General features: G+C 29.7%; 7 protein-coding genes and 1 non-coding gene across 8 annotated transcripts; 4 read left to right on the top strand and 4 right to left on the bottom strand.

The window, feature by feature from the left end:
* Positions 1–887: 887 nt before the first annotated feature.
* Positions 888–958, top strand: BX663DRAFT_t56. The gene has a single exon. It is a non-coding gene; the product is annotated as a tRNA-Gly (tRNA).
* A 5,605-nt stretch (positions 959–6,563) lies between these two features.
* On the bottom strand, positions 6,564–7,328 carry BX663DRAFT_331863 (fragile histidine triad protein). The gene is made up of 5 exons (XM_051522126.1): positions 7,220–7,328; positions 7,150–7,154; positions 7,017–7,075; positions 6,810–6,926; positions 6,564–6,752 (listed from the first exon to the last, which is right to left on the bottom strand). The coding sequence occupies exons 1-5, from the start codon at positions 7,321–7,323 to the stop codon at positions 6,606–6,608; spliced, it is 432 nt and encodes a 143-aa protein (XP_051384892.1). The 5' UTR covers positions 7,324–7,328; the 3' UTR covers positions 6,564–6,605.
* A 2,210-nt stretch (positions 7,329–9,538) lies between these two features.
* On the top strand, positions 9,539–10,107 carry BX663DRAFT_431401 (trehalose-phosphatase; the record flags this gene model as incomplete). Its single annotated transcript, XM_051522868.1, has 2 exons — positions 9,539–9,631; positions 9,733–10,107. 2 exons carry the CDS (start codon positions 9,539–9,541, stop codon positions 10,105–10,107), a joined length of 468 nt encoding a protein of 155 aa, XP_051384891.1.
* Positions 10,108–10,122: 15 nt separating this feature from the next.
* On the top strand, positions 10,123–10,731 carry BX663DRAFT_503980 (uncharacterized protein). Its single transcript, XM_051526849.1, has one exon. The coding sequence runs from the start codon at positions 10,254–10,256 to the stop codon at positions 10,518–10,520; it is 267 nt and encodes an 88-aa protein (XP_051384890.1). The 5' UTR covers positions 10,123–10,253; the 3' UTR covers positions 10,521–10,731.
* Positions 10,715–13,438, bottom strand: BX663DRAFT_503979 (glycoside hydrolase superfamily). Its single transcript, XM_051526848.1, is given in 15 exon segments — positions 10,715–10,806; positions 10,874–10,907; positions 10,963–11,047; positions 11,117–11,476; positions 11,537–11,594; positions 11,658–11,671; positions 11,802–11,803; positions 11,814–11,973; positions 12,051–12,281; positions 12,370–12,522; positions 12,594–12,628; positions 12,704–12,948; positions 13,037–13,200; positions 13,276–13,303; positions 13,365–13,438. The coding sequence occupies 15 exon segments, from the start codon at positions 13,422–13,424 to the stop codon at positions 10,738–10,740; spliced, it is 1,698 nt and encodes a 565-aa protein (XP_051384889.1). The 5' UTR covers positions 13,425–13,438; the 3' UTR covers positions 10,715–10,737.
* A 186-nt stretch (positions 13,439–13,624) lies between these two features.
* Positions 13,625–16,976, bottom strand: BX663DRAFT_503976 (uncharacterized protein). The gene is made up of 10 exons (XM_051526847.1): positions 16,859–16,976; positions 16,178–16,767; positions 15,670–16,126; positions 15,483–15,611; positions 15,160–15,414; positions 15,003–15,102; positions 14,548–14,947; positions 14,392–14,487; positions 14,298–14,331; positions 13,625–14,262 (listed from the first exon to the last, which is right to left on the bottom strand). Exons 1-10 carry the CDS (start codon positions 16,962–16,964, stop codon positions 13,796–13,798), a joined length of 2,634 nt encoding a protein of 877 aa, XP_051384888.1. The 5' UTR covers positions 16,965–16,976; the 3' UTR covers positions 13,625–13,795.
* Positions 16,977–17,957: 981 nt separating this feature from the next.
* Positions 17,958–20,127, top strand: BX663DRAFT_503968 (glutamate decarboxylase). Its single transcript, XM_051526846.1, has 9 exons — positions 17,958–18,029; positions 18,098–18,194; positions 18,253–18,268; positions 18,354–18,369; positions 18,438–18,472; positions 18,542–18,679; positions 18,748–19,098; positions 19,187–19,920; positions 19,976–20,127. Exons 1-9 carry the CDS (start codon positions 17,999–18,001, stop codon positions 20,109–20,111), a joined length of 1,554 nt encoding a protein of 517 aa, XP_051384887.1. The 5' UTR covers positions 17,958–17,998; the 3' UTR covers positions 20,112–20,127.
* Positions 20,128–20,194: 67 nt separating this feature from the next.
* Positions 20,195–21,443, bottom strand: BX663DRAFT_431024 (cation efflux protein; the record flags this gene model as incomplete). Its single annotated transcript, XM_051522844.1, has 3 exons — positions 20,195–21,098; positions 21,164–21,257; positions 21,323–21,443. The coding sequence occupies 3 exons, from the start codon at positions 21,441–21,443 to the stop codon at positions 20,195–20,197; spliced, it is 1,119 nt and encodes a 372-aa protein (XP_051384886.1).
* Between the last annotated feature and the right edge of the window lie 347 nt (positions 21,444–21,790).

Below are 21,790 nucleotides of genomic sequence, written 5' to 3'. Positions count from 1 at the left end.
TTTTACTCATTCTTCAGAAAAAAAAAAAAAAAAAACTAACAATCAAGAGAAGATGCATCTTACATTTGAAAAATAATAAATAGTTTTATTATTTTTAATTGTTTTAACAAGTGTATATTTTAATTTTTACATCTACATTCAAGCTGATTTTGGAATGACAATTAGACATTTTGACATTATGTTCAACTACGACAAATTAATCTTACTAGATAAAGTAATTTATTGTAAAGTAATAATATAAGTTTTATTTTAACAATTGACATTATACATAACTCATTACTGTACATGTTGAATTTTTATTATTTTTTTAATAAATTTTTTTTGAAAATGTTAAATAATTTGACCTTTTCTTAAAAAAAAGACTTACTTTGACTTTACATTTTAAACATTCATCTTGAATGAATTATTGCTACAATTATCTTTTTTCAACTTCTTTTGAATTCAGAATATAACACAGCTAACACACGCTTATATTTGATGACTTATTCAAAAAAATAAAAAAAAAATATTTTTGTCCAATGAAATTTAAAGAAAAAAAAATGTCGGGATTCTAAATTTATTTTCTAGTAAAGAAGACTATACCCAAAAATTTGTTATATTTTTTAATCATTAAACAAATCTTTAAATGCTAATATCTCTATCAATTCTTAACCAAATAAAAAAAATTAACATATTCAAAATGAGCAAATTTTTCTCTTTCATTTGGTATAAAAAAATTTTTAATCTTCCAAAATTTCAAAATTTTTTGTGAAATGTCTAATTTCACAATTGTGAAATGGTCTAATTTCACAAAATTTCACAATTGTGAAATTAGACTTTATCTGCAGTGGTTTCAGAATTAATTTACAATACTATGATAAACCTCGTTGTTTCACAATCACAAGCAAGCGTCGTTGGTTAAGTGGTATAATCTTCGCCTGCCACGCGAAGGGCCGGGGTTCGATTCCCCGACGACGCATTCGTTTTTTCTTTTTAATTTATCTTGTGGTAAGATATTTTTTTTTTATTTTTATCTATAATTTGTCATGGTATGACGAGCCATCTCGAATATAATATTATAAATAAAAGTAAAAAGAGTAACATATCTATTCCTCTACCCTATCATTTTAAGGAATTGATAAAGAATATAAACATAATCCACATAATTATTAGTATCTGTTATGATTGCAGTCGTCTTTACAACTAAGTTAATAGAAATAAACCATCAATTATTACATAATAAAGAAGTTCTTCAAATAAAACTAGTATATTGTACTTCACAGCATAATATTCATTCTACATTCAGTTTTAAAAATAGTCATAATTAGAGTATTCGAGCATTTAAAAATAACTATATACATTGTATTATGTAATAATAAGAATTCAATAGGATTATGACTGTTATATGCAATCACATAATTATTTTTATAAGTCATACATATTCTATATACATCTATAATGTTGAATATTATTATGTAATAACAACTTTAAGGATGATAATAATAATATTAGTGACATATAAATAATTAGTATCGGCTATAGCTGGAATATTTATTGTGAATTAATATTAACGCAAGCAGAATTATTTGGAAACAATATTTATGTATAATGCTTTATTATACCAGTAATCATTTATTCATATCACTTACCTTGTAAAAAAAAACATATAAATAGCCCTTGTTATTTTCCTATGTTATTTCTTTTTTTCTTAATAAACTATACAGAGTTTTCACAGACTTGTCTTTTCTGTTTTCTCTTTCCTTATCTTTTGCATTTAAAACACTGTCTTTATTTTTGAAATGTTAGCCAATGAGCCAACCATAACAGTTGAAGCTGTCACAGATCAACTTTGTCTAAAAAAAAAAGAAAAGAAAAAGATGTTATTTCACTTGTAAACAAATCATCCCGCGATATATTGCACGAGACAGTGAGGAAACTGTCAATCATCCTTACTCATTTAATACTTTTGTACCCGTCAACTACAATGACCCGACTACTATTTACTATCCTTACAAGCGTGATCATAACTTTTACAATGGATTACTTTTAATAATTTATTATCAACTCAATTTCCAAGTGATATGTGTACTCATGTGGTTTCTATTATTCAACCCTTTTTCAAGCAACCATCTATCAATGTCATTATCACATGCCCCTACATTTTATATGATAGCAAGGGATACGAGCTAGCTTAAAATCTAAAGTCTCTTACTCCTAATCCTCTTTATTGATTCACTAATTGACTTGTAGTAGTCTTATATTTCAAAATTGACACTCTTTGGACGGTTCCTTTATTATTATTATTATTATTATTATTAGTAGTAGTAGTATTAGCAAGGTAAGGCAAGGATAAGGTTACAAATGAAATTAACATTTTTATTTGGGGGCTACTAAACTTGAATTGTATTCCTTTCAGCTTATCAACCATTATAGTTTAAGGCTCATTGTCCCAAAAAAGCGAGGAAAAAAAAGGGGATCATTGCTGGTTCATTATCAAGTTGTATAGAGTTCAAAATACATACATTTTGATGGTGTAGTTTTTTTTTTTAGATGATATTCTATTATGGCCATCATTGCCCTTCCAATTCCTCTTGGATCTCCAGCAAATAAGCCATTATTAAGTATGTTGTGTACTGTTCAATAGTAACATTGAATTATAAGCATCTTCTTACTAGAGGTCGTGAATTATACTCTTTGGCTTTCTTACTCTGCTAAAAAAAAGATATAAATTCCTAAAGAGGGTAATGTTACGATAATAGTTAACTAGACTTTTTATAGTCAACGACGACACAGTTTGCCAGGTAAATAGTTTAATTACTGAATAAAACTTGGCGATCTACTTTTTTTTTCTTTCTTTAAGACGATCTTTTGAAGGAGTTTTTTATAGTGTAATTTAAGGTGAATAAGATAACATTAAGACAATTTACTCTATAATATAAGTAAAAAAGAAGAAGTCAAGCATTGTAGGAGGGTTTAAGTTAGCGATAAATAGTGAGTACATCAACATATAAATGATGAAAAAAAGTTAGCGAATAGCAAGAAGCACCGTACATAATAAAAGATGGCAATAGTTCCTTATTAAACGTATGTTCACATCATGTGCATCAACTTTAGTTAGTTTATAGAATTTCCTTTAATTAATCCATATAATGAGACAAATTCACTGAAGGAGCAATTATCCTTTATATTCTTTACGATGAAGTCAATGCTCATCTAAGAGCAATATATAACTGACAAAAACCTGAAAACAATGAAAATCTTCATTAACATCGCACTAAAAGACTGTATCTAACAATATTATTTTCCAAAAACGTATTGTTACGTTTTACAAGTGATGTCAAATGGCAACCTATTTTGTTTTCATGATAGACTTCAAAAATATGTTTCTTGTATTAAGTGTCGTTATACCATCCGTAGATACAATTCTGAGGAGTAAAGGGATTGTCTTTGTGGAAAATTTGTAATAAAAAAAAATAAGATTCCTTTGCAAAGACTAAGATATTTCAACAACTTCTTTTCGATGAATTGGTGAAGCCTTCCTTCAGTTCTTACTACTCAATACCCTAAGAAAATTTTCCTTGTTGAAAAAAAAAAATCACTAGTTTGAAAACCAAAGTTAGTTTGTTTCCAGATAGAATAATGAATATTTATGATGGCAGGGCTTGAAACAACTTCAAATTATTCTCTGAGGATGGATAGTCTTTTGTACAGCAATCAGATTATGAATGCTCATTATGAATGTTGGCTAGTTTTAGTCTTATTCTGACAATGTACATTCTAGTGATGCTGGATTTATTTAACCATATAGAATTTACCTCGAGAGGAAAGAAATCTTAGGGAAAATATACAATAATCTTTTTAATATTTATACACTGTGCTGTTAGAGTCTTTCACCACTTTTGTTATAATAAAATATTATTAGAGAAGCAACTTTATTGTAGAACGCGATTTTATTAAATTGGTTTTTTTTTTCATTTTTATTAATATTATAAAAAAAAGATGCTTTTCTTAGTTCTCAAATCTCTTTTAAAAGAGACTTGATACTAACAGGATTAACCACGAGAAGGTGAAAGCATATCTAATCCCAAAAATAATATTACAACCCATACACAAATTGATACGGGCTGTAATTTTTTCTTCTCCCTCTAAATTTCTACTTGAAAGATAAACGTCCAATTTCAACTAGTAGACACTTGGCAAAGTCCAACCTGGCCCAAGCCTTGCTAGAAGAAAAAGATAGGATTCCTCACCCCATAACCCAATAAAAAAATACAGTTGGATGTAAGTTTCATTGGAAGCCGGGCTAAACATTCTGACCTGTAGCGTGGCGAAGTGGAAGAAATCCAGATACATGAAGTGCACGACCTGACTATTGTTTACCTGAGAATGTCCCTTCTTTGACCCCTAGCATCTACTTTTGACTTAACAGTAAATACAAGTTGGGATTCTTCAACTAAATAAATAGATGAAAAAACCACGGTCAGAAACGTAAGCTGTGCATCCTTATCTATTTTTATTTTATAAACAGCAACTAGATAAAAATAAAAAGAAGGAAAAACCTCCAAAAAGAAAAACAGAAAAACTAAACCTTGAGATAAGCCCTTTCAATGGTGCAGACAAAGAGTACGCTAATCTCCCTAAAAAAGGAACAGGTTTACAATTTCCAACCCCAAGTATCCTTTTTATTTCCCTCCTCCTTTGGAAATAAATCAAACTTGAGCAGTCAAAATTCGATAAGGTCCCATCAATTATCTAAGGTTGCAATAACCCAAGGTGAAGGCGGATATGCATGTAGTAACCAAAAGAGAGTCTAGGCCCTCTCCTTTAGCCATGTTATAAACGGACAGTTCTACACTCTCAAGTAAGCCAAGCTATGTGACTTGAGCACACTTCATAACCCTGACAATGTCTACCCATAGTTTCAAGTAAAAATAAAGAAGAATAGGAAAAATATAAAAAAAAGCTAAAGAAAAGAAAAGAGAAAAAAAGGGAAAAAAAAACGAAAAAATGTACTTTTTTTTTATAGTAAAGTTCAGGAGAAAAAAAAAATAAACAAAAGGAGAAGTTATTAAAGTTAAATTTTAGCAATTTTTTTTTTTTTTTTTGTTTTTAATTTACTTTGCGTTAAATCTTCTCTCCTGCCTTTCTCCTTTTCTTTTTTTTTCTCTTTTCTTTTTAATACTTTAAAGATAAGTTTTACCTTTTATTTGAATGTAGTAAAGTATTACTGTCTTCTTTGAAAGTAAGCAAAAAAGTAAAAAAAAAAGAAGAAGTTTGTTTACTTTTTTTATATGTATTTTTATTCATGTGAATTTATTGAGCATTCTTGTAAAGAAATTAAGCCAAAACTAGTCAAATGCAGTTACACAACAGAGCATGATGTTCATACATTCTTCAAAAAAATAAGAGTAGATAAGCAATCAATAATATAAAAAATGTCATTTTATACAGCAGTTTTATTTTCAATTGTACAAGATATTTTTGGCAGTTTATGCATTTTAAATAGTTAGGCTGTAAGCTTTCTTATTACTGTACTACGGCAATTGAGCTCTTTTTTATGATGATCATGATAACAAGACTCTTTAGGTTTTGAACAGTTTGAAAGGAATAATGGCTTTAAAGAGAAGAAAGAAATAGAGTTTCAAAGAGTGTACAAAAGATATGATATCTTTTATTATTATATGTTCAGGCTTATAGTTCGTCCTGTATTATGCAATCCATCTTTTATTATATTACTTGTGCTTATATCCAGAGCTTGTTCCATAACAAAATTATAAAGAACCTCTCTAAAAAATTTTAATAAATTTACCAAAAAAACCTTTGCGACAATACGCTTTCCCTAAAACGACAAATTGAAATTTCTTTTACGACAGTTATTTCTCGACTGCCGACACATATTTGTTAATCCATTGTAATGGCTGTACTAATGTTCAGTTATTCTATTAATGTCACTTATTTTGCATATAAATAGCCCTTATTATTTTCTCATATTATTGTTTTTGTACAATTTTTGCATTATTTTTTCTTTTCAATAAAACTGCACGCACTTGCCTTTTTTCTATTTCTCCTTCTTTATCTTTTTTTCATTTAAGACACACACACACACACCACTAACATTAAAGTTTTTCAGATATGTTGAGATATATTTTTTATAAAAAAGCGTGTCTTGTGGTGTTCACTTTTGCTGGACTTTCAACAAATAGAAACGATCTTGTGGCTTTCTTGAAAAATATAATTCAATGAAAATAATAAACTAACAAGATTGTTGTAGACAGCCTTCCTCACAGTAATAAAATGGCTGTATTTAATAGGAAAGAGCTAATAAATGACCTACAGAAGATACAACAATTCAAAAAAAAACTCGTAACACAACAAATCAATTGACAAACGCCTCAAAAACTTAGAGGTCCAATACCAACAATTCACAGCACAACTCAAAATATTGAACAAATCCCACCAACACCAACAAAAAGCGTCTGATGCCCTATTGGTTCATTTTTTTAATGGTAGTGAATAGAGGTAAAAGAAAGAAAATATTTGTTCAATATGTCTCTTATTTACTCACTAAAGTTAATAAGAAACTGCTTGTTAGTTCTTCATTATTGTTAATAAGAAGGATTCTTCTATTATTTTTTAAACATTATCTTTAATCGACTTGCTTCTTTTTTCATTTCATCTATGGATCTAGGTATTCTATCTTGGTCTTCTACACCACCACTTTGATACCATTCTGAAAATCTTTTTGGTATAATATGTAAATGAACATGTGGAACCTATCAAAATAAATAAATAAATACTTTTTTTTTTTAATTGTACAACAGGTTCTTTACTGTTTGCCCTGCTTCTTTTCCATCCTGAATCAGCCATATATAGCCTTGTTTCATGTTCAAATATTCATCCTTAAGAACCTCACAAATTTCCCTAGCTGAATTGGTAAGATCTATAATCTTTAAAACCATAAATCACTATATTCTTTACATTTGAAAAAATATATATACATATATATTATGACAATACTATATATGTTTAATTTTTACTTCCTCAATACTAAGAAGAGAATATCTTGAAACATTCCTCTTTGGGGCAACAAGAACATCTATATATAAATACATGTAAAAGCTTTAGAAACAAAATGAGCATCAAATAATTGTTTAATGTAATGCCATTTACGTCCTCTATTATAAACATGTAACAAATTAGTAATTAGATTCTACAAGTTTCACGAGTGACAATACATTACTGTGTAATGGGCTTTAAATTAACAATACCCATAGAATATTCACTTTCATAAAAAACTTCATCTTTTGAGATGTTAAACTTTCCAAACTTAACTGTCTCATTCATATTGTAAGTATTAAATAAAGTATGTTTATTTATTTTTTCTCTTTTGAGACCTATTCATATTTGATTGGATAGATCAAAAAAAAAAAATACTTCAGCAATTTGCTTAATAATACAAAGCTGATAATACATTCAAATAAAAAGTACAGTATTCATCTTCTTGGTGCTTATGCTTTAGATTCAATTTTTTATAAATGCATCCTAAAAGTTAATGAACTAGAATTGTATTAAATGGGGTTGAACGTATTATTATATAAATGGGGTATTTCTGTGTTAAAACCTTATACTTGATTACAGTAAATGTAAACGCGTTTTTTTTTCTTTTTTTAAAGATATTTTTTTTTTCTTTTAATTTGATCATCTAACTAAAGCTTTTATACTTGATCAAAAAAGATTTTTTTTATAAAAGATATAATAATAAAGAATTCTTCAGGACACGTTTTCTATTTAAACTAGATTATTTGCTATATTAGCATAAAACAAGAGCAAAAAAAAAAAAAAAAAAGTACGTCTCCAAGTCATGCGTCGCGATAAAAACTATGAAGAATTATAGCATCAACTTATATAATGAATTTACTTGAAGGATGGAATATTCTCACTTCCTTCTATAATCATTAAACACTCGAATTACTCTACCAGGAGAGAACTTCATAAGGTGAAACTCACACAATATTAAAAGAATTTTCCAATTTGCCAATCATAAGAATGGAAGCTCATAGAAATCATTAACAAGCCTTTCTATACTAACCTCAAGCAAGAAAATAGTTACATTTTGCAGTCATTGCATATTTCTTTGTCTAACTTATTTGCTTTCCAAATGAGCACAATTCTACTTTACACACATACTCTAACTGGTTAACCCAAGCCTTACCTTTATTATCTAAAAAGAAAAAAAAACATGAATTGCCCTCAGTTATTACATTTGTTCGAATATCTTCATGTACACCGTCACCTTCAGCCGCCGTTTTCCATTAAAGATCATCCTGAATAAAGTTTCTTGTAGAAGGCCGCTCATTGAACAGCCTTTTTTTGTTGGTATGGCTATTCACCTTGCATCTATACTTTTTTTTTCTCCGCTATCTAGTTGTTCCTGACTGGTAAAATAGCCGTCTTTCTAATGATACTAGCAATTTTTATTTTTATTTTTCCCTAATATTTTACTTATTTTCATTTTATTTTTCCTCTTGTCCCTCAGAAAGTTTTTTTTCTTTTTTATTATCTTCTCCATTCTAGTTTTATATATCCACTTTATCATTATTGTTATTCTATTTCTTTTTTAATTTATTACTTAATAGTATATTAAAACTTCTAGTTTTACTGCGTTTGCAAAAAAAAAATACTATTTCAAGGATCATCTTTGAAACATTTTATACATTTATAGATAATACATGTGCTGGATCCTCCAATAAATTTTAAAGGTTCAGCATGTAGGGCTTTAAAACTGCAGGTAGGAAGAAAAATGGTAGTTGTAATTCAGTAATTATGTAAGCATTATCATTATTCCTCTCTCTTTCTCTTTCTCTCTTTCTTAAAAAAAAAAAACCATGTCTAATATTTCGGGGATAATTAATCAAGTTTATTCCCAAAAAGAATTTTGCATAAAAGCATCAACTAGTATCGAAATACTTTATCGTTGTTTGCCCTGATAATACTAAGCTAAGCTGCATAAGGAATGTTACCTTAATCTATAAAAGTTTCCTAGTAACTAAATGCTGTTGAATAAACTATAATCCTATTGCTCCTTATTTTTTTTTTATTTTACCAAAATAATGTATTTAATTTACCCAAAAATGTTTATTTCAACATAGAAACTCGGAACGCGTGAATGTATTAAGTACGTCATCTAACATTGATGGTACAACTACCGGCTATTGTCCTAATAATGCTTACTTTATTCAAAATTAAAATACCTAATAACGGAATTGATATTGATCCTCTTCTTCTAAACAAGCCATACTAATATGACTGAAGTATTGAATAATATCTCGGTAATTATTTTTTTTTTTTTTTTTAATTTAGAAAATCTCTTGAAACTGTGGCATTTTTTGGAGTTTGAAAACAACAGGGAAAAAAAAGAAAAAAAAAAAAAGATGCAGTTTCCTATATTTATTTATTTAGTTGTTTATTTATTTTTCTTTTTCAACCTGAAACTAATCTCACACATTATACATTTTTTTTTTCTTTTCTTTTCTTTTCTTTCTTTTACATTTGTACCTGTATGATCTCCAAACATACCCAACCTTTAAATCTATCAGTTTTGTATAATACATATAAAAATACACATAAACGTTTATTTCTGTTCGATTATGATGTAAGTTGGCTTCCATTGCTTTTTTTTTTCCCAGCAACACATACTGTTATTTCATTGATCCATTGTTTACTAAAGTGATTTTGAATAAAAATTTGTATTAGGGAACTTTAACGCCTATTGTAAGTCAACCCGCTGATGCTAAGCCAGCACCCACTTTGCTACATAATCTTCAGGAACTATGTAAAGATCCTTTAAACTCTGTTTGGGTTATCTCTGGTAGAGATCAACATTTCTTAGATACTCATCTTGGACATATTCCACGTTTAGGATTCAGTTCAGAACATGGATCGTTTATAAAGAAGCCAGAATCAAATGATTGGAGTGACATGCTTGGAGATACGGATATGTCTTGGAAAGATGACGTTTTAGAAATTTTTGAAAAATATACCAAAAGGAATCCAGGTACAGTGATTGAACAGAAAAAGTCATCTATCACTTGGCATTATCGTAATGCTGTTAATCCTGAAGAGGCGTAAGTGAATGCCATTAACAAAAAAAAAAGAAAAGAAAAAAAAAAGATAAAATAAGTCATACTTAAAACTTTTCATCTAGTCTAAAACAATCACACTTGTTTCATGAAGAGCTTTTGAAAATCCCTGGCGCAAGTATCTTGGTTAATAAAATGAATTTGGAAATTCGATCTTCAACAGTTAGTAAAGGTGAAATAGTGAAATATATTAAAGAAGAACAAAAGCCAGAATTTATTATGTGTGTTGGCGATGATCATACAGATGAGGATATGTTTAATGCTCTTGCAAACGATGAAAGGGCTTTTTGTATTTATGTTGGTCCTTTGCCCAAAGAAACATTAGCAAAATATAATGTTGGATACTGTGAAGATGTAGTGAATATTATTGGCCAATTAGCTTCTAAAAATTGTACTTTATAAATGTAGAAAAAAGAAATTAATATAGATATGCGCAATACATAGTAGCTCTGTACAGCTCTTCTTTCCATACTCATATATATATAATTAAATTGTCTTCATCAATAAAATGAATACATGGAATCATATACGCGGCATCAGTTTATTTATTCAAAATATGTAAATAATAGAGTCAATCTATGATAATAAATAATACATTTTTTTTTTTTTTTTTGCAAGATTATTTTTCCTTTTTCGAGCATTCAAAATCCTTTTTCCAAGCTTTGGAATAACTATTAGGAAGTTCATTCTATAAATTATCAAAAGAGATGTTATAAATCATGGCATTAACAAAAAAAAAAAGAAAATCAGCTTACAGTAGTTGAACGTGTAGCAGTGTACATAGAACCCCTAAATTAAAAGATAAGTATTCACATTGAAATACAAAAAAAGAAAAAAAAATCACCTATAAACAACTTTGGAACCAGTAATATAGGTTCGAGCACTATTCCATCTTAAATAATGTGTACAGTTACTATTATGAATTGGAACTATTAAAAAAAAAAAAATAGTGGTTCATGATTAAGAATAAGAGAAGATAATTTTTTTTTCTTATGTACTTTGTAAAGACCTAGAAGACAGAGTAGTAGAACAGACACCTAATTTCTCCCAAACTATATTCGAACCTCCAGGAGTATCATTATATGTCCACCACTTAGCTTTCCAGACTGAGCCTTGGTAGATAACTTTATCATTTGCAGTGTAAGTCGTAGTGGGAGACCATGAACTAACACCAGAGCAACCATTAGTAGGAGTAGCAATGCTAGTTGTACTAGTGGTTGTCTTGGCGGTAGTAGTAGTAGTAGTAGTAGTAGTAGTTGTTGTTGTTGTTGTTGTTGAAGGTTTATTACTAGTAGTTGTAGTAACAATCGTCTTTGTAGTTGTAGTCACATCTCCTCCATTACTAGAGCATGCGCTTACTTTTTTTTTTTACATTAAAATTGTTACTTAATACAGTTATAAAGTTTTCTTTTTTTTACCTGGAGACCAATCACCATTTACATCACTAGAGGGTGCTGAGCTAGCAAACCATTTAGCCTACAGGAGTATAAGTCAGTTATACGATTATATTTTATATATACATATTATATTTTAACTTACAACCCACATATAGCTATTAGTATCAATAATGCAGTAATGATTAGTTCAAAAATTTAACAAATTTAAATTTAGATATATTTACCCACTAAAATTAGAAAAAAAAAAAAGGTTAAATAGCTATTATAATTTAATATAAAAAATAAACAGAATACTAACTTGTAAGAAACTCGACTTCCACTAGGATAGTTATTTCCAGACATCCAGACTGGTGCAGTGCATGCTGGATATATGAAGTTATTATTACATCTCCTTCCTGATTTAAGAGCATTCTTTAAAGCAGAATCAATGCGATTATTCATGTAAGCTTGAGAAGCATCTATTGAAATATATATATATATATATAATGATTAGCTTATTATTTTTTTTTTTTTTTTTTTTTTTTGTGATTATTACCCCAGAACATAACACCCCCAAAACTAGGAAAACTATCTCGAGTCTTGATAGCAATACTAGCAAGTGTGTCAGCAGAAACATATCCTCCACCTGCAGCAGAACTACTGGCAGGGGCACCAATGTATATTTTAACATCAGGGTTAGGAGAGATAGTGCGAGCCCATAGATCCCATATACCAAAGTTCCATTGTGATGGTGTATTGAAGTTCTGAAGCCCACAAGGATTGTTGTCTATTACAATAACAATATATATATATATATATATGTAATGCATTAAAGCCACTGTATAAATTATAAACTAACATACGATCAAACTTACAAAATTGAACATAAACAGCATCAAATGGGTATCCATTTAAAGTAATCTGAAGATTGGCATCAGGGTATACACACTGAGGAGCAGCCGTTACATAATATTTTTTACTAGAAGACTTAAAATAGGAATTCAATTTATTAAGGAAGGTTACATAATCTATAACCCAAAAAAAAAAAAAATTAGCTATTTTTATTGATCAGAACACATACTATATTATCATTACTTACGGTTAGGTCCACCACCCTCAATGTCGAGATCGATACTTTCAAAAATAAAATAAAAGGAATTATAATCTACTCCATACTGACTTCATATATACTATTATTTTTATTATTACCCGTCAAGAATAGCGTTGCCAAATGGACGACTATCAGAATTACCACCAAGAAAAAGATTCCAAATGGTGTCAGCAAAGTCAGAGGCTTGATTATCTGATTGAAATCCTACACCAGCAGTAGCTCCACCAAAAGATAAGGTAACTAATTTACCTTTACTTTGACAATATTTAATATCAGATGCGATATTTTGACATTTAGCTAAATTGGTTCCTGGAAAAGTTCCGTTGTCAACACTATTACAATACTAAAACAATGCATACATATATGAATAAAATAATAGCAGCAAAAAAAAAAAGAAAAAAAAAAAAAGAGAGAGACAAGAAGCTATTTACATTTGCCAAGTTGATTTGAGGTTTGCCGCCTACACCGGTAAAATGAGTTAAGAATGCAATGGGAAAAACATCAATAGTGTCGTCATCACAATAGAATTTTAATGGTTGTTGCCAGCCAGATACATCATTCATATTAGCAGCGCCATAAGAGTTTTGTCCCCAGTCTAATAATGAAAGAAAATTGGTTTTAGAAAATTTCTTATTATTGTATATATTTTGTATAATAGAGATCACTTTACAATCAACAATATTATCATTACATTGATTCTATATAAATAGATAAATTTTTACATATATAAAATGAATATAATAATAAATATTTAGTTACATTATAAGCTTTTGTAATAACAACAAGAATAGAAAAAATTAACAAAAATGCGTTCTTCATATGCCTCAGTGATTATTAAATAAACAAAAGAGAAAGAGAAAAAAAAATAACAAAACTAAAAGGACGCTTTTTATAGATAAAGAAATGAGTAAAAAAAAAAAAAAAAAAAAAAATAGCAAAAAAAAAAAAAAATTGCTTTTACAAGTGTGTAATTTTGCTTTATTTATTTGAAAGGAATAGTACATCATTGTACTTTGTTTCTTACATTGTAATATTGTCTAGGATTTTATTACATATACAATGCATATATTATGGATCATTATACTCTAGGATTACCTAATATATATACCACAAGACAGATTATGTAAAAAATAATTAAAGCTTACATGAACATTGTGTACATAAATTAACATCATTTTTTTTTATTCATATTATTTACTATTAAGTACTTCTCTTGCTATCTTACAGCTCCATCGAACCTTTTCTAGGTCACTCTCCCCAAGACCAGTATGTCGGCCATGTGTAATTGTTTCCAACATGAAAAAGTTACATCCTTGAGCTAAAGTACGCAATTCAAGAATTTTACCAAATACGTTTGCAATTGCTTGGGCACCACCAGAGTGTAACTGTAATAGTAAGTTGGCAAATAAGACCTCCAAGAAAATACGACCATTTCGTTGTATAGACATAAAGTTAACACTCTTTAATACCGCTAAACTAAGTGCTCCATTAGCAATCAAAGATGCATAGAACTTGGCCAGGTTAGATAATTTACTAAGACGGACATTTTTTTGACTCTCTTCACTAACAAAATTCTCGGTTGCGCTTCTTTCTAAACCACCTACATCAGTTTCACCACATTCTCGAAGAAAGTCCCAAAGACAATATTGGAAAGTGACTTTAAATGAATGATCAATTTCACAAAGTTTTTACTAACAAGCATATAATAAGGATTGAATGTTTTTTCCTATCAAAATGATTATATTAGTAATTAAGGAAACTTTCAAATATGTAACATATTCCTTACATTCCCTGTACATTGCAACATGACACGGCAAATTTCACGTTGTTGTACTTCACTCAAGCCAAGTTTCATTAGTTTTTCAAATGCATCCAAATAATCCTAAAACGTTACAGTTAATTTTATCTAATAACAAAACAAAACAAAAAAAAAGGGACTAACCTCGGAACTCATGATTGTTACAAAAATTGTCCTACGAACATCTGTATTCATCCCTTGTTTCCTTGCAAGCTTTAATAATGCTTCCTGTAATGATTGATCTTTCTTCAAATCTTCGGGCATTTTACTTGTACTGTATTTACTTTCTGTACCGACCAAATTATCTTTCCATGATGCGCCCACTAGCCACCATTTACCCTTTGTTTCAACATTATGAATATCATCTAAACTTACACGTAAAGCTTCAGTACTGCGAACAGCACGCTTCTTTGCTAATCCATTCAAGAATTTCTTCATCTTCAAAACCATTTCTTTATCACCATGACCACCTGCTGTTTGACCATTTCTAATCTTGTTGTTTCTTACATTTGTAATCGTTTCGAGCATAAACTTATAACGTGTACTATTGTAATAGAAAAAGTTAATTTGTGTCACTTACATAAATTCATTTTGCTTACGAGATAGTTTTTGGGTCACGCTTAGAGGTTTCCTTTTGAATTTCATCAATAATTTGTTTCAAAGATGTAGGATCATCATTACGTATTTCAGGACCAGAAGCTATATTAATTTGGTTAACCATATGAGCAAAAACAACATAATCAGTTCAATATTTACTTCTAATAATTTTGAGTAAGAGCTCTACATTAAATTCATCCAAATCAGCAATTAACATGCGAACCAAATCATAAATGATAACGCAGGATAAAACTTGAAAGTTATACAATTCTAAGACCAAAGTCAACAAGTTTTTTGTTTCTTTTGATCCTTCATAACCTTCATCGCCTTCATTATCACCCATATCAATTGCCTTTTTACATTTAGTGTAATCTTTTTCAAACGTCTCTATCAATGTTTGTACAAAATGTGCAGCTATAAAAAAAAATAATAGATATAATACGTGAATGCGTGGTTTTATTTATGTTTATTTGGTAACTTACCGAATTCAATACCAATTAAACGATAAAGACTAGCAACAATGGTAGCATATGTAATAACGAATGAGTCCAGTAAGTTAGACTTTTGAGAAATGGAAGTTATAATTATATCAGTCATCGTTGATGTAACATCTAAAAAAAACGATATGTAAATACTCTAAACCTTATCTATAAATCAACTGTATTTTACCATGACGAGGATATGTTCCATAACATTTTTCAATTTCAAGCAAAATACTCTCCATGTTGCTTTCACTTAATCTGTTAAGTTGACCTTGAAGTTGTTTCTGCAGTTTTATTTGCATTTCTGATTTTCCCTCTGTTGCTTTCCTTAAATGAGGAGGAACGTATTTAGATAAGACATTGCCTTTTAACGTCTCCTGAGTTTTGGGTATCTCTTTTTTCTTTTCTTGTTCAGTTTTTTCTTCTTTTTCTGACTCTTCTTCTGACTCTTCGTCTTCTTCTGACTCTTCGTCTTCTTCTGACTCTTCCTCTGCTTCATTTTGCTCCATTTCGTCACTATTAATATCATTTTCTTCAATTAATTCAACATCATCTTCATCAGAACTCATTTTTTCTAAATCATCATCTCCCATTTCTTCATCATCCTCATCACTATTAAAACCTGCAAAAAGATCATCTACTGTCTACAATACAAAGATTGACAAATTAAATCAGGTTAAAAATGAATAATTTACCAATCTACATACTTTTTCAGCATTTTTTTCCATCATTTTCAGTTTTGCTTGTTCTCTTTTTTTCCTTAAATACTCAAGATCGTCATCATTTTCTTCACCTTCAATACCACCAAGAAGATCAAGAAGACCATCTTCTTCAAATTCTTTACCCAACTTTTTATCCTTTTTCTTATTTAAGCCTAGTTTTTTCTCCCAGTATGCAATCTCACGATCATCTTCAGCAAAATCATCATCTGTGGTAGACTGATTAGAACCCTTCACTAAATTATCAGACTGTAACAGCTTGTATAATCCAGGATTTTTCTTTGATAAACGCTGTATAGCTTCTGCTGGCGTCTTTGTCTTTTTGGGTATGGAGACCTTTTCTTCTTCTTCTTTTACAGGCTTGGCTTTTGTCACTGTGTTGGGTTCTGTCTTTTGACGTTTGTTATTTCCATTTACAGTAGCTTTAAGGGGCTCTTCAAAATGTCTTTTCCTTTGTCGATGTTCAGCATTACGTTTTCCTTTTTCAGCTCTTTTTTGTTTTCTAAGCTCTTTACGATTACTGATTTTATTTATAAACTTTTTTCCAAATTTACGTTCATCTTTTTCTAATGCACCATAAAAAAAAAGAGGGGAGGGAGGGTAAACATTACAATAGATCTAGTGTAAAAAAAATATATATATATAGAATAGATTTACCTTGTTCTGCTAGTTCTTCTTGCATTGCCCTTGGAAGAGTTGATCCAGGAGTGGGTCCATTTCTCTTATAGTTGCCTTTCCTGAAAGATTGATGTTGTGATTTCATTGCTATCTGTTATATAAAGGAAGTTTTTTTTTTTTTTTTTTTTTTTTTTTTTTTTTTTTTTTTTTTTGTTTGTTTGTTTGTTTGTTTGAAAAAAAATATATAATTGTGACAATTAATGTGACTGTGATCAAAGCGGATGCTACTACCACTTTCCGTCTTCTCCACTTTTGAATACAATTTTATATTGATGATGCTGTTTACAGACTGCTGTTTTATATATATATATGTATCAGATACGTGATAGTATTTATCAAATATAAATATAGAAAAGATGCTTTTATGTGAAAATGGGATTTTTCATATTAAATTAATAGCGTTAACTATTGTTCAAATAAAGAAGATAAAACAGAGATAAAAAAAAAACTTCCCATCCAGAATTTGAGTATTAGCATCCAAGTCCTTATAAATTTACCAACAAAAAAAAAAAAAAAAAAAAAAAAAGACTTCCAACATTGAGACTTGAACAAAATAGATAAAGTGAATAAAACGTAACAATAATAAGTTGTTAACTTTATTATATTAATAGTATAGCAAACCAGAGGAGAGAAACAGAAGCTGATTGGCGGAAGAAGAGAGCTATAAACAACGTCTAATCCTTATCAGATGCATCAAAGACAAACTAATTTTCTAGATATAAATATACATATACACATACATATACACACATATATATATATATATATAAAGCACTAGCAGTTAAAAGTATCATCAAGCTAGTTGAATAATTACATATAAATGAAAAGGAATCATTTCCCTTTATCTTCAGTAAGTTTATTTAAATATTTGATAAGAGTTTTAACTCAAAACACTAGATTTAAATTGGGAAATTATAAATTTTGTTATCCGGGAAATACGACGTAATAATTATGCCACTTGCAATAAATGTGAAAATGAAGATATTTTGTCTCACAAATAATGATTAGCTTCAGTATAAAAGTAGTTTTTTTTTTTTTTTTTTTTTAGTATTTCTTTTTCTTTTCTTTTTGCATATTTATTTATTTCTCATCTAGGTTATTAAATAAATAAATAAAAAAATGGTGTTTCTCGCTAGTGCTATTTCTGATGGTAAAATAAGAATATATAATGAAAAAGGAAAGATAAGACTTATAAAGTTCCATTTCTATAATAATAAGCTCGTATCGAAGAATCTAGAAAAAATGGAGAGTTTCATCCTGACGCTGTTGGTACAACTATTTATGGTACTCATTGGGCTTCAGAGGATATTCCAAGGTAACTTTTAATTATATTCCTTTTTTTACTAGAATATTAAATTTTATGCTTATTTTAGATTTGAATTGCCAGAGGTAACTATAAATTATTTTTCGTCATTATCCGAAATATGTCAGCAGTAATTTTTATTTATTCACATGTTCTATTTCGCATTAAAAGAATGAAATGCCATCCAGTAAAGTAGATAAACAAATTCTTTTATTCAGAATAATTCCATTCATATTTTCTTTTTTTTTGTTGTAGATGTTGCATATAGATTAATTAAAGATGACTTGGCTGTAAGATATAATTATTCTTTTTTTTTTCTTTAAATATAAAGGCATTGTTTATATCTCTATTTATCATAGCTCGATGGAAATCCTGCACTTAATCTTGCTACTTTTGTAACAACTTATATGGAAGATGAAGCAGAAAAATTAATGACCGAGAATCTTTCAAAAAATTTCATTGATTATGAAGAATATCCTCAAAGTGCAGAACTTTGTGTAAGTTTATAAATATAAACGTTTTAAATCAAGTCCTTCTTAACTTGATTTTTTTTTTAATATAAAAGAATCGATGCGTTAATATGATTGCTCGTCTCTTTCATGCACCTATGCATAGTGCAAGTGAAGAAGCTTTAGGTTGTTCAACAGTGGGCTCATCTGAAGCTATCATTTTAGCTACCCTTGCTATGAAACGTCGTTGGCAAAACGCACGCAAGAAAGCAGGTTTACCTTTTGATAAACCTAATTTGGTTTTGGGTGCTAATTGTCAAGTAGCTTGGCATAAAGCAATTCGTTATTTGGAAATTGAAGGTCGCGAAGTAGAATGTACTGAAGATTGTCTTTATATGAATCCTCATAAGGCGATTGAGCTTGTAGATGAAAATACGATTGGTGTTTGTGCCATTTTAGGTTCTACCGTAAAGTGTGGGCTCCTTTTCGATATAAATATATATGTGGATACATACATGCATACTAATATAATCACTCTTTTATATTCATATTTAGTATACTGGCCACTATGAAGACGTCAAGACACTGAATGCACTCTTGGAAGAAAAAAATAAAGAAAAAGGTTGGGATGTGGGTATTCATGTAGATGCTGCTAGTGGTGGGTTTGTTGCCCCCTTTGTAAATCCTGATCTTGAATGGGATTTCAGATTAAGTCGAGTGGTATCGATCAACGTCTCTGGTCATAAATATGGATTAACGTATGCTGGTATCGGATTTTGTCTTTGGCGATGCCCTGAATACCTCCCTAAATCATTAATTTTTAATATTAATTATCTTGGAAGTGATCAAGCTTCATTCACATTGAACTTTAGTAAAGGAGCGTCTAATGTGATTGCACAGTATTATGTCTTGATTCGTCTGGGCAAGAGTGGATTTAAGAAGATCATGACGAATTTGACAGAGACTGCAGATTATTTGACTGATAGGTTACAGGAGACAGGTCATTTTACGATCCTGAGTGAGAGAGAGGGTCGTGGATTGCCGTTAGTCGCATTTAGACTGAATGAAAGACATCACTATGATGAATTTGATATTGCTTCAAGGTTACGTGAACGTGGATGGATTGTACCTGCTTATACAATGGCTCATAAAGTAGAACATATGAAGATGTTGAGAATCGTCGTTCGTGAAGATTTCTCTCGTTCTCGTTGTGAAATTTTAGTAAGAGATATCTTGGCTACTATTCATTCTTTAAATGAACTTGATGAAAAGACGATTGCCAAAGGACGGTACGTATATTGTTATTTAATTTAATTCATACTCCTTCTAATATATATGATATAGTCAACATCGTGCCAAGCACTCTCATAGCTCAATTTATACTAATAATCCTAACAATGCTACTCGTGAAGATGGTCAATCATCAAAGTCAGATGATGAATCTATCAATACTAAAAAGAAGTCTGCCCAAATATGTTAAGCTTTAATGGTCTTTATATAAAAAAATAAAAATAATTATAATAATATTATGATTGACTATTTGTATATATAACACCTTTTTATCTAATCCTTCTTTTTCAATGACTTGGACAACAACAATGCAGGTTGATTTGTAGAGAATTCTGTTGTTGCGAATGTGGGCTGAGGAAGTAAGGTGGATCTAAAGTTAACATGATCATTAGATGTATAAGGATGTTCCATAGAATGATTATAATGTTGTTGTTGTTGTTGTTGTTTCTTCTTTAAGAGTCGAGTAGAATTAATAGACTCTACTTGCACACAAATCTCTTTCATTCCTTTTACATGACTCATAAAAAGATCAGTAACAGCTTGACGAATCTCTTGTCCTTTCACACCTTCTTGGATAAATACATGAAGAGAACCAATGACTGTCTCTGCTTCATTAGGCCAAAAACGATAAACATCAACACCTATAACACCTTCTAATCGTTTTACTTCCTCAAGTGTACCTTCAACCTCATTCACCGTCTCATCAGTTAACGTAAGCATCAATACAGATGCAGACTGACGAATCAAGGGAATAACAGACATGATGATTAATACAGCAATAAATAATGAAGCAATGGGATCAAAACCAGTCCAACCAAACCATTGAATTAATAACGTAGATACAATCACACCAGCTGAGCCTAAGGTGTCAGCCATAATATGTAAAAATACGCCTTGCATATTAGCACTATGTCCATGACTATGGTCATGACCGTGATGATGATGATGACCGTGATGGTGGTGATGATGGCCATGTCCATGGTCGTGTCCATGATTGAATGCAAAAATTCCTACTAAATTAACAATCAAACCAACAAAACTTACAAGTAAAAGACGATGTGTGCTCATTTCTGGTGGATGAATAAGACGTTGAATGGCTTCCATAACAATTGAAACAGATATTAAAACAAGAAAGATGCCATTAAAAAAAGCTGCAACAGTTTCAATACGGCTATACCTGAATAGAAAATATATGATTTAATATTAATTTTTAGGATTAAACTCATTTCACATCCAACTTACCCATATGAATACTTTTGATTCGATGGCCATTTACTCAAAACAGAAGCAAATAGACCTACACCTAAAGCAAGACAGTCAAAGAACATATGAATGGCTTTATACATTTCATAAATCCTTGTTAGTAATCAAGTTAAATGCAAATGTACATCATGTTAATACCATCTGAAATAAGGCCTAAAGAGTTTGTCCATACACCATAAGCTAGTTGAACAAACATGTACAAGAGATTGAGTAACAAAAAGTAAAATATTTGCTTCGAGTCTTGATTTCCAAGAATCATTCCAAGTGAATGTTTCAAGAATCCAATAGCAGATATTGTTGAAGTATCAAAGACCATTGATTTGCCATATCCCAATTCAGCAGACTCAACATGAGTGGGTAAATCTAGCACAGATGTTGGAAACATGTGATTATGTCAAAAAAATATTAGAAAAGGGTATATGTGTAAAATATAGAAACAAACAAAGAAAAAAAAGAAAAGAAAAAAAAAAAAAAAAAGGTGGAAGGGGACAACGACAACAACAAAAGTTAATAAAAAAAAGGGACAAAGTAAATTACCAAAAAAAGAATGTTTTAATTTTTTGGCATCTTGAGTGACAATAGTAATATTTTTTTTCTTTTTTTTTT

Source organism: Cokeromyces recurvatus, assembly GCF_025118155.1.
Source record: "Cokeromyces recurvatus strain NRRL 2243 chromosome Unknown BX663scaffold_7, whole genome shotgun sequence".
NCBI lineage: Eukaryota > Fungi > Mucoromycota > Mucoromycetes > Mucorales > Mucoraceae > Cokeromyces > Cokeromyces recurvatus.
This window is presented reverse-complemented; position numbering and strand designations above follow the sequence as displayed.